This window comes from Eleginops maclovinus, chromosome 15 (assembly GCF_036324505.1).
Source record: "Eleginops maclovinus isolate JMC-PN-2008 ecotype Puerto Natales chromosome 15, JC_Emac_rtc_rv5, whole genome shotgun sequence".
NCBI lineage: Eukaryota > Metazoa > Chordata > Actinopteri > Perciformes > Eleginopidae > Eleginops > Eleginops maclovinus.
Genome location: NC_086363.1, coordinates 202501 through 217374, shown reverse-complemented (window position 1 = coordinate 217374; position 14874 = coordinate 202501). Strand labels below are relative to the sequence as shown.

At 47.0% G+C, this 14874-nt stretch overlaps 2 protein-coding genes across 2 annotated transcripts in view; one reads left to right on the top strand and one right to left on the bottom strand.

Annotated features, from left to right (window-relative positions):
• Nucleotides 1–503: 503 nt before the first annotated feature.
• sox11b (SRY-box transcription factor 11b) lies at nt 504–2768 on the top strand. Its single transcript, XM_063901574.1, has 2 exons — nt 504–1529; nt 2454–2768. The coding sequence occupies exons 1-2, from the start codon at nt 646–648 to the stop codon at nt 2683–2685; spliced, it is 1116 nt and encodes a 371-aa protein (XP_063757644.1). The 5' UTR covers nt 504–645; the 3' UTR covers nt 2686–2768.
• Nucleotides 2769–3657: 889 nt separating this feature from the next.
• kidins220b (kinase D-interacting substrate 220b) overlaps nt 3658–14874 on the bottom strand; it is a 35044-nt gene continuing 23827 nt past the window's right edge. Inside the window, 4 exon segments of the mRNA XM_063902398.1 lie at nt 3658–6226; nt 6441–6614; nt 7703–7801; nt 7894–8013. Coding sequence (XP_063758468.1) covers nt 5267–6226; nt 6441–6614; nt 7703–7801; nt 7894–8013 — 1353 coding nt within the window. The 3' untranslated portion in view covers nt 3658–5266.

The following is a 14874-nucleotide window of genomic DNA, read 5'->3' as shown; positions in this document are numbered from 1 at the left end:
CGTTGTGGTGTTGTGGTGCTCACCAAATCACATTACCTGTATGTGTCAAGGTACCTGGCAATAATCTGGATTGTGATTTATTGGGATAGGGTTAGGGTCTGAATTTAACTTACATTTGATAAACTCATCTTGTCACTCAGACAACCTACATCTAGACCAAAATGGAGTTTAGTAATAAAAGGAGGGAGAAACGTGGCTTTTAATTCTGATTACTCCAGAGGATTTGGGAGGGTGGGTCCTGTGAGTTAGAGTCTCTAATAAAAGGGAGACTCTCTAATCATTATCAGATGAATAATGAAGAGGAGTAACGGCCAGACGCCTTGGGGCGGGGAGAGCAGCTGTGATTGGCTGAGATAGCAGTGGAGGCGGGAAGGTTTTTGGCAGAAGAAGAGCGGTGATTGGCTGAAGCTACTGCGGAGGCGGCAGGGTTTATGGAGAAGAAGAGCAGTGATTGGCTGAGGGCGGTACCGATCAGCTGGTAAATAAGACGCCGGTTTGGAAGTTTGAACAGAGAGAAGCTGTCGCAGCCGCGGCGGAAAAACACGTTTTAACGGATATTTAAGTGGAGATAAAACAGGTACAAACAGAACCAAAGTGGCGGGAGGGTCCACTGACTCGGGTCCGTCAGTTGGAGGCTTTGGGAACATGGTGGAACATACGCAGCATGGCGGGTCCCGGGAGGCTGCCTCACCGTGCAGCCCCTCATCGCTACAGACGGCCTCACCGTGCAGCTCCTCACCGCTACAGACGGCCTCACTGTGCAGCGCCTCACCGCTACAGACGGCCTCGGCGTGCTGCTCCGCAACGCTGAAACCAGACCGCTGGAAGACCGCCACGGGACACATCAAGAGGCCGATGAACGCCTTCATGGTGTGGTCCAAGATCGAGAGGAGGAAGATCATGGATCAGTCCCCGGACCTGCACAACGCGGAGATCTCCAAGCGGCTCGGGAAGCGCTGGAAGCTGCTCAGAGACTCCGAGAAGATCCCGTTCATCCGGGAGGCGGAGCGGCTCCGTCTGCAGCACATGGCCCAACATCCGGACTACAAGTACCGGCCCAGGAAGAAAGCCAGGACCGAGTGCTGTGCAGGAGCCTCTTCCCCGGAGAAAACATCCACCGTGAGACCCACCGCCACCGCGAGACCCACCTTGAGAACCACCTCCACCGTGAGACCCACCTCCACCGACAAGAAGTTCGCCAGGTTGAAGCCCAGCAGCAGCAGGAGGCTGGTTCCGGTACTGGGGCAGCAGGACCCCCGGTACCGCTACGTGTTGACCAGCAGCTTCAAAGCCAGCAAGCTCGTTAAACGGGAGTTCACCGACTCCGAGGAGGAGGAGGATGAAGAGGAGTTAAAGAGTGAAGAGGAGGAGGAGGAGGAGGAGGAGAGCGAGAGGCTCTTCTACAGCTTCAAGAACATCACCCGGCAGCAGGGCTCCATCCCCCGGCAGCAGGGCTCCAGCAGCCTGGCCTCCTCCTGCAGCAGCCCGGCCTCCTCCTGCAGTGCGGGAGAGGAGGAGCTCCACCTCAGGTCAGATACTCCTCCTTTACAGAGCCAAGATCAGGTTTAGAGTCCGGTCCCAGGTTCCATAGAGACCCACCGGATCTGCAAAAGAGAACAAATGTAAAAGAGTAATTTATTCTAGAGAGCAACATGTGTAAAAATAATGCCAGGACTCCAGCAGAGACCCGGACCCCCCCTCCATTGGTCCAGAGATGTGTCTGCAGATTGAGTTCTGTTTTTCCCGAGTCAAGTCCCGTAATACCAGACAGAGCTTTCTTTAAGCTCCAGTTGAACCTGTTCGTTTTTAGTAGTTTTTACATGTTTGTTTGAGTCGCATCCCATAATGTCCCCATGAAGAACCTCTGAGCCTCAGCAGAGGGAGGATAGTCTTCTGATGGAAGTCAAGAGAAAGCAGGAATATGAGGAGCAGATGTGGGAGAAACCACAAGGACATTTCCAGTTTTTTGGGGGGGTAACTCTGCCACAATTCTCTGGGTCAGTTTTAAAGGACCCTGTTTAGAGTCAGCTGGTCTAAGCCCAGCTGGAAACTAAAATATCAAGCATGTTTCTTCTAATGACAAAGAAACCAAATGTATAAAAAGAATAATGTCTGACTTTCCCCAGAAACCTGCCCCCCCGAGGTGTGATATTGTCCTGCTCCAGAGCTCACATGTTGTTCCTCCCTTTAAAAAGTTCTGGCCTTTTTTTTTTAATTTGAGAAGTCCAATCAGGACTCAGCATCGGGCTGAACCAGATTCTGAGGGCCACTGCCGGGGGGCTGAGGGTTCTCAAGGGTCAGGTGGTTCTCCGGCTTCAGGTGGTTCTCCGGGTGGTACAGAAAGAATTGTTATACTGATTCAGGCTAAGGAGGAACACCTGTAGAGCTCTGAGGTTCCTCTCCTGGAACCGAACGTGTGGAACGTATAATAAGACAAAGTCTGCATTTTACAGGAACCTGGACGACCTCCCGCTCAGCCTGCTGGCTGGCCTGCACACCACCTCTGATCCGTGGCCCCCATCGGGCGCCTCTGGCCCCGCGAACCTCAGCATCTCTCTGGTGGACCCTGACCTGGACTCAGAGGGAAGCCTCGGGTCCCACTTCGACTTCCCGGATTACTGCACCCCCGAGCTCAGCGAGATGATCGCCGGCAGCTACTTCACCGACCTGGTGTTCACCTACTGACACCCCCCCCCACACACACACACACACACACACACACACACAGGACTGATGAAAGAGTTTAAACCCAGATCTGTGAAACCAAACATACCTCATCTTTTTTTATGAAGAAATATTTTTGTACAGTCCATCCAGATGTTCTCCAGGCACTTCTCCCCCCCCCCCCCCCCCCCGAATGTTGTTGTTATTATTTGTGCTGGGGTCCAGATGTAAATGTTTGTAAGATAGTGGAGCGTTGAGTCCCTGTTGCCGGGTAGAACTGGATCGTGTTATTTTTTTACATTTTATTGACGGCACAGTTTTGGTTTTGCTCATTATTTCTGTGCAATATAAAAGAGGAAGAATAAATGAAACCGTCCTGAGTTTTTGTTCTATTTGAGGAGGGGTGGGGGCTGGGGTCTTCATGTTGATATCTAACCTCCCATTGGACGGCATGTCCTTCCTGAAAGGGACCCTCAGCTGTTCGGGGTTGATGTCACATTTATCATTTCATATATTTTTTAACTTCTAGCTCTCAAGGCTTCGTATTTGTTTTGAGGATCGTAATGAATCTCAGATCCCTGGAGGCACTGAGGCGATGAACATCCCTTAAAATCTGGTTCCGGGTTTAAAGTTCTTAGTGTTCATAAAACGAGCCTGCAGGGGGGTCTCCCGTCTCAGGTCAAACACTCTAATCTGGATCAGGAAAATAATCCAAAAATAAAGATGATGATACATTTATAAAAATACATTTCAAAATAAAAGAAATGCATTTAATAAACAAGATGCAATTAAATATTTTAAAAATGATTCAAAAGAAGAAATGTAAATTCCAAGCAAACTATCGGAATGATTTGAAGTTAAATTAAAAGAATATAAATTGATTCCAAGCAATAAATGCATTTCAAAAGAAAGAAGTTCAATAATGATTCAGTAATTTTATATAATATGATATTTAAAATGATCTTCTCCAGCTCAACAAAGGGTCAGAGAATCTTCCAGATGGAATTATTTTATTTCACAGCAGATTAAACATCGACATGCAGATTCATTTCAATCTGATCCATAAATTCTTCTTAATCTCTATTTTCTTCATGTTGTTTAATTCACATTTATCAGACGCTTTTATTCTGAAAGTCAGTTTCCTCAACCTGACATCCTCCCGGTCCGGAGGTCTCCTTGTGGTCTGAGGTTTAAGCAGGGGGGGGGGGGGGCTGTCTGTCTCTTGTAAATGTGTGTTCCTTGCAGCCTGAGCTGACTTTAAATGAATGATAGGGCATAATCATCTAAAGCTGTGTTTTTCAGGGGACCTTTTATTTGATTAATTACCGAAACATTTAACGAGGATTTCAATCTCAATTTTGTTTTAATCTGAGATTATTGTTTTATATTTTTGCCCCAAAAACATTTTTCCTTTCGAATCAAATTTCAGAATAAAAGCGTCCTGATTAAAACACATTTTCACGAAACACTGGTTACGACTCACAGCACAGTTAATAATATATTAGTTTCCCTTTCCAAAGTAAAAGACGTTTTCAATTCGTGATGAATATTAATATCCTCTTTAATATTTCAGTGCTTTTCAAAGTAAAACAACATGCCTAAGGGCCAATAAGAAAATGAAAGGTAGAGCATGCGTCTGTAGAGTATTTCTCTTCATTTATTAAACGTGAAAGAGGGACGTAGACATTTTTAAATCTGTGAGAAAACGTCCTGAAAGTTCAGATCAAATCTGAGCAAAAACGGATGTGTTTTTACTGATTTAGTTTTTAGTCTCTTCTTCTTTATTTCCCACCGATCAAAACTCTCATTTCTACTCGTCTTTATAATATTTTACACTCAGATTACTTTAAGCTCAGAGAATATTTTAAACTCTTTCAAATGTTCAATCAATAATATTTTCAGTTTGAAATATTTGGAAATACCTGAGGAGTGGGATGTGTTGTTCCACATGAAGGCGCTCTGATGTGTCTACACACATTTTAGTCTCACTCCGGTCAAGAATGAGTTTTTTCACAGATTTGAAAAAGACAGAAAGGTATTTCGATTTTCTGTCGTTTAGTTTTTAAGACGTTAAACATCAACATGCAGAAGTAACACGTAACCACGACAACTACACACTACGCTCTTATTCTGAAAATCTTTGAACATCACAAAGTTTCATTTTTTTAATCCAAATTTCCTCAGTTTTACGCAGCTTTTAATGTCAGCATTTTATTCAGGTGTTTCTTTGATCTCAGAATATTTCTCCTCTTTTTTAATCAGTAGTTTCTTCTTCTCTTCTCTTCTTGATTTTAATAATGCACATTGTTTTTGTATCTGAAATTTTTATCTGGAATATTCTCAACTTCATTTTCAGAATATTTGAGATTTCTGTCTCTTAAATATTTACCTTGGATGTTTGTCAGATCTGCGCTCAGGACTTTAACCTCAGACTCTTAAATCTTAGTTTGACTTTATAGAAACTAAACGGTCCTAATATTTCAGTCATTTTATTTCCTCATGAACGTTTGTCTTTAATCTCTGAGGATATTTCATTTCTAATGGCCCTCATTGGCTGACGTTTGGCCCCCGCAGGCTCCCGATTGGCTGAGAGGCGGTGAGATCACAGGATGCTCTCGCGCTCGTCTCCGAAGGTGACGGTGTCGGACGACACGGCGCAGACCTCCGGAGGGTCGCCGGGCTTCAGCCCCCGCCTAAGGTGCACCACCCGGACGTTTTCGTTGTTGGGGCCGGGCCGGGGGGCGGAGCTAGGGGAGAGGATGACATCAGTGGAGGAGGTGGGGTCAGCGGCGGGGGGGCGGGGCCTGTTGGTGTTGTTGTTGAGTGTGACGGAGCTGGGGGTCCGGTTAAGGTTGAAGGACCAGCTCTCCTCGGGGCTGGAGGCCAGCAGGCTGCAGTCCTCGGAGCAGATGGACATGCGGACGTCATGCAAGCCGCTGAGGCTGCTGGGAACGCTGCCGTCACCGCCGCGCTTCCTGTCCTCCTCCAGCTCCGCCTCCTCGTCCTGCAGCGAGTGGTTGGGCGAGCTCTCGTTGGAGCGCACGCCCGAGTCCGACGAATCCTTCTTGTCCAGCATGGCGTCGGACAGGAAGTCCTTCCCCTTCAGCGCCGGCACGCCACCGCCAGCCCCGTCGGCCGGCTTCCCGCCCTTCAGCAGGGGGGCGTTGTCGGATTCCTCGGACTCGTCTTCGTCACTGGTCAGCTTCTGGTAGCGCCGCGCCCCCCCGGCCTTCAGCCCCGCCCCGGCATTTTCGCCCTTCTCGTCTTCCTCCCTGATGGGGTCCAGGTCGGCGTTGTCGGCCGCCGGTTTGCCCACCCCGCTCCTCTTGCTGAAGGCTTTTCGTCCGTCCTGCTCGTCTTTGCTCTCGGACAGGAAGTGCCCCGGCTGCGGCTGCACGGGCCGCTCCCCCCCCACGCCGCCCAGCTCCACCTGCGTCATCTGAGCGATGTACTCCTGGTATGCAGTGCGGTACTCGTCTTGCTGGCGGTCCGTTAGCCGAGAGATGTCCATTGACGACTCCTGAGAGTTCAGACTGTTCAGGCTGGCTGTGCGGTGCGCGCCCTGAGGACACCACAGAAGAAGAGACACCACAGAAGAAGAGCAGTTAAACACCACAGAAGAAGAGCAGTTAAACACCACAGAAGAAGAGCAGTTAAACACCACAGAAGAAGAGCAGTTAAACACCACAGAAGAAGACATTGTAGTTTTTAAAGTGTGGTGTCTTCTGATTGGATGATAGGAGTCCAATAGTTAATGATGAGGAAAACTCCCGTACCGTCCACTGTGTGTTCCCGGCCCTCGGGGGCTCGTCGGTGCTCAGATCCTCGAAGCTCAGGTTGAAGCTGAACATGGGGGAGGCATCTGGGGGGGCCGCCGCACGAACGCTGCCTTGCTCACTGGTAGCTTCCTCCTGCAGCAGCTGGCTCTCCATCGCACGCATCTCTAGCACCTGCAGCACACAGGAAGTCCTGTCAGCACCTCATCGGAACACTCCTTCTGAGGTCTCACCGGAAGTGAGAACAACGTGGGAATCCTGAGACTAACGTGGGAATTCTGAGACTAACGTGGGAATCCTGAGACTAACGTGGGAATTCTGAGACTAACGTGGGAATCCTGAGACTAACGTGGGAATCCTGAGACTAACGTGGGAACCCTGAGACTAACGTGGGAATCCTGAGACTAACGTGGGAACCCTGAGACTAACGTGGGAATCCTGAGACTAACGTGGGAATCCTGAGACTAACGTGGGAATCCTGAGACTAACGTGGGAATCCTGAGACTAACGTGGGAACCCTGAGACTAACGTGGGAATCCTGAGACTAACGTGGGAACCCTGAGACTAACGTGGGAATCCTGAGACTAACGTGGGAATCCTGAGACTAACGTGGGAATCCTGAGACTAACGTGGGAACCCTGAGACTAACGTGGGAACCCTGAGACTAACGTGGGAATCCTGAGACTAACGTGGGAATCCTGAGACTAACGTGGGAATCCTGAGACTAACGTGGGAATCCTGAGACTAACGTGGGAATCCTGAGACTAACGTGGGAATCCTGAGACTAACGTGGGAATAAATGATAAATATAAATGATTTATTTATAATAAATCAGATTCTGAGCGCCTTTCTAGGTACCCAAGGCCGCTTTGTTGTGAGGACAGACAGAAAACAGATAAACTAACAAAAAAGGAAGGCAAATAAAAGAATAGAAAAATAAATAAGAAATAAAATAAAAAACTAAACAATGGCAGCTGGGGACTCAGCTGGGGACTCAGCTGGGGACTCTGCTGGGGACTCTGCTGGGGACTCTGCTGGGGACTCTGCTGGGGACTCTGCTGGGGACTCTGCTGGGGACTCTGCTGGGGACTCTGCTGGGGACTCAGCTGGGGACTCAGGTGGGACTTTAAGATAGTCACTCAATTATTCACAACCCGATCATCAGGTAATCTCTGGAAAGTTTTAGTCCCGTGAAATCAGCTCTGTTTACTTTGATGAAATCTGAGATGGTTCCAGATCGTATGGGAACCGTTATTCCTCACCGTAGCTCGGAACAGCTGCCAGTCTCCGAAGTTCATACTCATCTCCTTCTTCAGCTCGTCGATGTTACACTGCGTCAGCACACGGCCGTTCACGTTCGCCTGGAGGGACACACTGTTAGTCTCACTGTGAGACCGACTCGGCACCACTGACAGCGGGCGACACACACACACACACACACACACACACACACCTTCCTGATGGTGGCGCTGTAGTTTCCCATCATGCTCTGGTCGATGCCTTCGATCAGATGCACCCTCTCGCAGACGGCCTCCGTCGTCATGGAGCTGAGGAACACGGGGGGGGTCGAGCCCTGCACACAGAGACGCAGGTTCGATTCCCGCAGCAAACACGTCTGCAGACTAAACGTCTTAAAGTCCAGCCACACACAGGCAGTGACATCAGCTGTAAAACATTGGTGTTTCTACACGGAGAGGAGATCTTATTTAATACAGGTGACGATGCACGAGTCCTGCTGCACAGGAAGCCTGATATAAAGTGGGAATTCTGAGATTAACGGGTGAAGGGAATTCTAATAGAAGTGGGATCAGCTGTGAAGCCTTGGAGTTTCTCCACAGAGAGGAAGGTCCCACCGCTCAGCGACTCACTGCCCCCTGCAGGTGGTGTTCAGGCACTGCAGTTTGATTATTCCGCCTCTCTGTCTGCTCAGGATGTGGTTTTTGTGTCAGGCTTTTGGAATATTGTAAAAAAATAGGATTTGTGGAAAATGAACCCGTTTGATAAATGTTCTGTTCAGCCAGATCATCTCCACATGTCTACCCTACTTTTATCATTTTCGAATCATAAATCTAATCGCCAGGAGTAAAATGCTAACGTTATTAGGTAATATTGCACTACGGTCATTTATGTGGTGGTGGCCATGCTGAACATACACGCGACCACACACGCTGCAATCCCCAGGGAGCCGCGCGCAAATGCTAAAATGGAGTAACTCAGGTGCCCCTCCATAGCATTGGCTGGAACGGCCGAGACCTGGTCATACTTCCTTACCCGCTGGGGTGAGTACAAGAGGGGCACTAAACTTGTTGGGTCCGACGTTGTCACACATCTGCTAGAGTGCTGTGAGGAGGAGCTGAGAAAAGACCTCACCCGCGCAGCGGGCAAGAGCCTAGTGGATAATGATGAAAAGGATTTCTTCGCCGCCAGGAGAGCACTCGCCGTTCGTGCGGAGAACACCATGGTAGCCCGGGTGGCCCTATCTAACATGCGACAGGGACACGAGGAGCCCATCCGATCGTTTCACGCTCGCTTCAAAGGGCAGGCACATGTAAATATGAGATGACGTGTACTAAGGAGGGGTGTGACCAAGTCAATGACTTCACAGAGGAAATACTGCGCGACGTGATTGCCCGCGGCATAGCGGACCAAAAAATACAGCTCGATCTGCTTGGCAAAAAGAACCAGGATATGCCATTAAAGGACATGATAGAGTACATCGAAGCCAAGGAGTCAGGGAAGCGCTCACCATCACGCCTGCTTGGCCCTCAGAGCACGGACACAATCAGCAGCTCATATCGACAGGGGAAGCAGCAGGACGTCCGCACCAGAGGGGGCGCCAGGCCAGAGAAATTAAAGGTCAAGTCTGAGGGGACGTGCATCTACTGCGGCGAGGCAGGCCACGGCAAAACGCCTCAGTGGCGCACCAGACGCGACGAGTGCCCCGGGTACGGCCAGACGTGCCGGAAGTGCAGCCGTCAAAATCACCTAGACATGGTCTGCCTGGGTGGCCGATCGCCTAGGTCCCCACCCGAGGAGACTGACGGGGTGTGCCTTCGTCGAGCTATGCACACTCACTATGACCAGCGCGAGCAACAAGCTACGCACACTCCCCCTCGCTCACCACCTGTTCGACGACATGTGTGACAAGTGGACGAAGCGCCCGTCCAACCCACAGCCGTACGTCTACCTCACACTCAACATTGAACGTGATGATTACAAAGCACTGGGCCTCGACCTTCGGAAACGAACCGCGCTGTGACTCTGCCTGCCATGGCTGACACAGGGTGCCAGAGCTGCCTGATCGGCGTCAGGGTCGCCCAACAGATGGGCCTGAGTACAGAGGACCTTATTCCCGTATCCATGACCATGAAGGCCGCAAACAATGAGGGAATACGGATTCTCGGGCTGCAGTCGTCAGGTTCGCCGGTAACAGCAACAACGCCCGAAGGTTGGAGACACGTCAGATCGCGTATGGGACGGACACTTCAGACTGTATATTCCTTTCGTGCACAGTCTGCTTGGACCTGGGCATGATCTCAGACAAGTTCCCAACACTCGGGGAGGTAAACCTGGCGGCCTCAGACTCATGCGACTGCCCGCGGAGCCTCCGACCAGACTCCCCATGCCGGCCACGGAGGCTAACAGGGAAGGTCTACAGAAACACTTGCTTGGAATATACGCTCAGAGCACATTCAATACATGCCCCCACCAGCCCCTGCCGAGGATGTCCGGTCCACCGCTTCGTCTCATGCTTGATGAGGATGCAATGCCACCCCCATTCCCGTGGCCATACACTGACAAGTGAAGCGAAAGCGGGCCTCGACCAAGACGTTCGTCTTGGCGTGTTGGAAGAAGTGCCCAGTGTCACCGCATGGTGATCTGTGCAAAGCATGCCCACCGCAATCCCCGTTCCACCAGGCGAGACAGGTACCCAGTGGGAACGCAAGACTGTGTTCGACGCCTGGAACGGCTACCACAGCGTCCCACTGCATGAAGATGACCGCCACAAGACGATCTTTATCACCCCATGGGGGCGCTACCGGTACCTTTAGGCCCCACAGGGGTACGTGGCGTCGGGGGACGGTTACTCACGACGGTATGACGAGGTGGTCGCGGACATCGGCAACAAGACCAAGTGTGTGGACGACACACTGATGTGGGCTGATACAATTGAAGAGAGCTACTTCCAGGCGATACGATGGCTGGACGTTTGTGGCAGGAACGGCATCATCCTCAACCCGGATAAGTTTGTCTTAGCTGCACCCACGGTGGACTTTGCAGGCTTCACAATCACCATGACTGACCTACGGCCATGCAGCCCTTACCTTGAGGCGATCCGACACTTTCCGCAACTGCGTAACGTCACTGACGTCAGGTCCTGGTTCGGACTGGTCAACCAGGTGGCCTACGCCTTCAGTATGGCTGAATGTATGCCAGCATTCCGGAAGCTCCTGCAGAGTGGGGTACGCTTTGAGTTTTCTCCAGAGTTGGAGGACGTTTTCTGCGAGTGGAAGGAGGCAATTGTCCAGGAGATCGAGTGCGGTGTCCGCATCTTTGACAAGTCCAAGTCAACGTGCCTCGCCACAGACTGGTCGAAGGAGGGCGTTGGTTTCTGGCTGTTCCAGAAGCACTGTCAATGCACGCCGGTCAGGCCTTTCTGCTGCGCTGATGGATGGAAGGTGACCCAGGTTGGCAGCAGGTTCACACATGCAGCCGAATCCAGATACGCGCCAGTAGAGGGCGAGGCGCTCGCAGTCGCAGACGCCTTGGACAAAGTGCGCTACTTCGTGTTGGGCTGCAGGGACCTGATTGTGTCAGTCGACCACAAGCCGCTGCTGAAACTCCTTGGCAACAGAGCACTTGGAGGAGTAGAGCAGGGTCGCAGGACTCCAACGTCACGCCAACTTAAGATCCTTTATACTGACTTTCGTGCGCTTGCATATTTGATCAAAGCTTTTCCTTTCAGCCACACTGGGTTTAAGTAGAAGTACTTCAAGCAGAACAGGGGACCAACTGAGCGGAGTGTTTACGTGTTCGGTGTAATGACGTACAACGTCCTCGACAGCTCCTGTAGTCCTATTCAGCAACTTGTTAACAACCATCGTTTCTCAGACACGTGAACTCTTCAAAAATGGGTGGGGGGGGTCACTGCTGATGTATTTAATGTCGCAGAACAAAACGTGATCCGTCTGAAATTTGTGTCAACCACAGACATTATTTCCAGCTATTTTCCAACACCTAGGGAGAAATCGCACTGACTCTGACGAGGGAACCACAGGTTTAAAATGCTCACCTACTTCCGGGTGTTAGGATTCGTTCCTGCAGCACTCTATGATAAACACCTACAGACTAGTGCAGGCAAGGTGCATGCTGGGAGTTGTAGTACGCATAGGGAGTTAGAGTGAACACAGACAGAGAGTTCAATACCTGCTTCCTGTTCAGAAAGGAAACCTTAGACAGACAGACAGACAGACAGGTTTCAAGGTTTCAAGACAGACAGACAGACAGACAGACAGACAGACAGACAGACAGACAGACAGACAGACAGACAGACAGACAGACAGACAGACAGGTGAGGAAAAGATGACTGATGACAGAAGTGGAAATGTTGGCCGCCAGCAGAGACCCAGAACAAAACCAGCAGCTGAAAGCAGGGGATTGTGGGAAGTCTTCAGAATGTAAGTCGGTGCGTTGAGGAGCAAAACGTGTGGAAGCTCATTTGTGCCGATGAATAAATACAACATAAAGATACTGACTGAACATGCCCAGATATTTAACCACATACCCTGGTAGTAGTACTGTATAACAGCAGTATTTGTAGTACTGTATAACAGCAGTACTTGTAGTACTATATAACAGCAGTACTTGTAGTACTATAAACAGCAGTACTTGTAGTACTGTATAACAGCAGTATTTGTAGTACTGTATAACAGCAGTACTTGTAGTACTATAAACAGCAGTACTTGTAGTAATGTATAACAGCAGTATTTGTAGTACTGTATAACAGCAGTATTAGTAGTACTGTATAACAGCAGTATTTGTAGTACTGTATAACAGCAGTATTTGTAGTACTATATAACAGTACTACTAATACTACTGTTATACAGCAGTATTAGTAGTACTGTATAACAGTAGTATTTGTAGTACTGTATAACAGCAGTATTTGTAGTACTGTATAACAGTAGTATTTGTAGTACTGTATAACAGTAGTATTTGTAGTACTGTATAACAGCAGTATTTGTAGTACTGTATAACAGCAGTATTTGTAGTACTGTATAACAGCAGTATTAGTAGTACTGTATAACAGCAGTATTTGTAGTACTGTATAACAGCAGTATTAGTAGTACTGTATAACAGTAGTATTTGTAGTACTGTATAACAGCAGTACTTGTAGTACTGTATAACAGTAGTATTTGTAGTACTGTATAACAGCAGTATTTGTAGTACTGTATAACAGCAGTATTTGTAGTACTGTATAACAGTAGTATTTGTAGTACTGTATAACAGCAGTATTTGTAGTACTGTATAACAGTAGTATTTGTAGTACTGTATAACAGTAGTATTTGTAGTACTGTATAACAGCAGTATTAGTAGTACTGTATAACAGCAGTACTTGTAGTACTGTATAACAGTAGTATTTGTAGTACTGTATAACAGTAGTATTTGTAGTACTGTATAACAGTAGTATTAGTAGTACTGTATAACAGCAGTACTTGTAGTACTGTATAACAGTAGTATTAGTAGTACTGTATAACAGTAGTATTTGTAGTACTGTATAACAGCAGTATTTGTAGTACTGTATAACAGTAGTATTTGTAGTTCTGTATAACAGTAGTATTTGTAGTACTGTATAACAGCAGTATTTGTAGTACTGTATAACAGTAGTATTAGTAGTACTGTATAACAGCAGTATTTGAAGTACTGTATAACAGTAGTATTTGTAGTACTGTATAACAGAGTATTTGTAGTACTGTATAACCGTAGTATTAGTAGTACTGTATAACACAGTATTTGTAGTACTGTATAACAGTAGTATTTGTAGATACTGATATAACAGAGTATTTAGTAGTACTGTTAACAGCTAGTATCTTGTAGTACTGTATAACAGTAGTATTTGTAGTACTGTACTAAACAGCAGTTCTTGTAGTACTGTTAACAGTATTATTTGTAAGGTAATGTATAACAGCAGACTTGTAGTACTGACTAACAGTAGTATATTGTAGTACTGTATAACAGTAGTATTAGTAGTACTGTTATACAGTAGTATTTGTAAGTTTGTTGTATAACTTCGCGTATTTGTCGTCTGTATAACAGTAGTATTTTGGCGTACTGTATAACAGCAGTACTTGTAGTACTGTTATAACAGCAAGTATGTGTCGTACTGTATAACAGGCAGCTATTTGTAGTACTGGTCTTCAGGGCAGTATTTGTCGTACTGTATAACAGTAGTATTTGTTAGTTACTGTATAACAGTAGTACTTGTAGTACTGTATAACAGTAGTATTTGTAGTACTGCATAACAGTAGTATTTGTAAGTACTGTCTAACAGTAGTATTGTAGTACTGTATAACAGTAGTACTTGTAGTACTGTATAACAGTAGTATTTGTGTTACTGTATAACAGCCAGTACTTGTAGTACTTATAACAGCAGTCTTTGTCGTACTGTATAACAGTTGTATTAGTAGTACTGTATAACAGCAGTACTTGTAGTACTGTATAACAGTAGTACTTGTAGTACTGTATAACAGTAGTATTTGTAGTACTGTCTAACAGCAGTATTTGTAGTACTGTCTAACAGCAGTATTTGTAGTACTGTATAACAGTAGTATTTGTCGTACTGTCTAACATCAGTACTGTCCAGTACTGTATAACAGCAGTATTAGTAGTACTGTCTAACAGTAGTATTTGTAGTACTGTATAAACAGCAGTATTAGTAGTACTGTCTAACAGTAGTATTTGTAGTACTGTATAACAGCAGTATTAGTAGTACTGTCTAACAGAGTCTTAGTAGTACTGTCTAACAGTAGTATTAGTAGTACTGTATAACAGCAGTATTTGTAGTACTGTCTAACAGTAGTATTTGTAGTACTGTATAACAGCAGTATTAGTAGTACTGTCTAACAGTAGTATTTGTAGTACTGTATAACAGCAGTATTTGTAGTACTGTCTAACAGTAGTATTTGTAAGTACTGTATAACAGCAGTATTAGTAGTACTGTCTAACAGTAGTATTTGTAGTACTGTATAACAGCAGTATTTGTAGTACTGTCTAACAGTAGTATTTGTAGTACTGTATAACAGCAGTATTAGTAGTACTGTCTAACAGTAGTATTTGTAGTACTGTATAACAGTAGTATTTGTAGTACTGTATAACAGCAGTATTAGTAGTACTGTATAACAGTAGTATTTGTAGTACTGTCTAACAGTAGTATTTG

Coding starts and splice junctions, on each gene's coding strand:
- sox11b (XM_063901574.1), top strand. CDS start 646: ATGGTGGAACATACGCAGCATGGCGGGTCCCGGGAGGCTGCCTCACCG. Junction 1,530..2,453: donor GAGGAGGAGCTCCACCTCAG/GTCAGATACTCC, acceptor TGCATTTTACAG/GAACCTGGACGACCTCCCGC.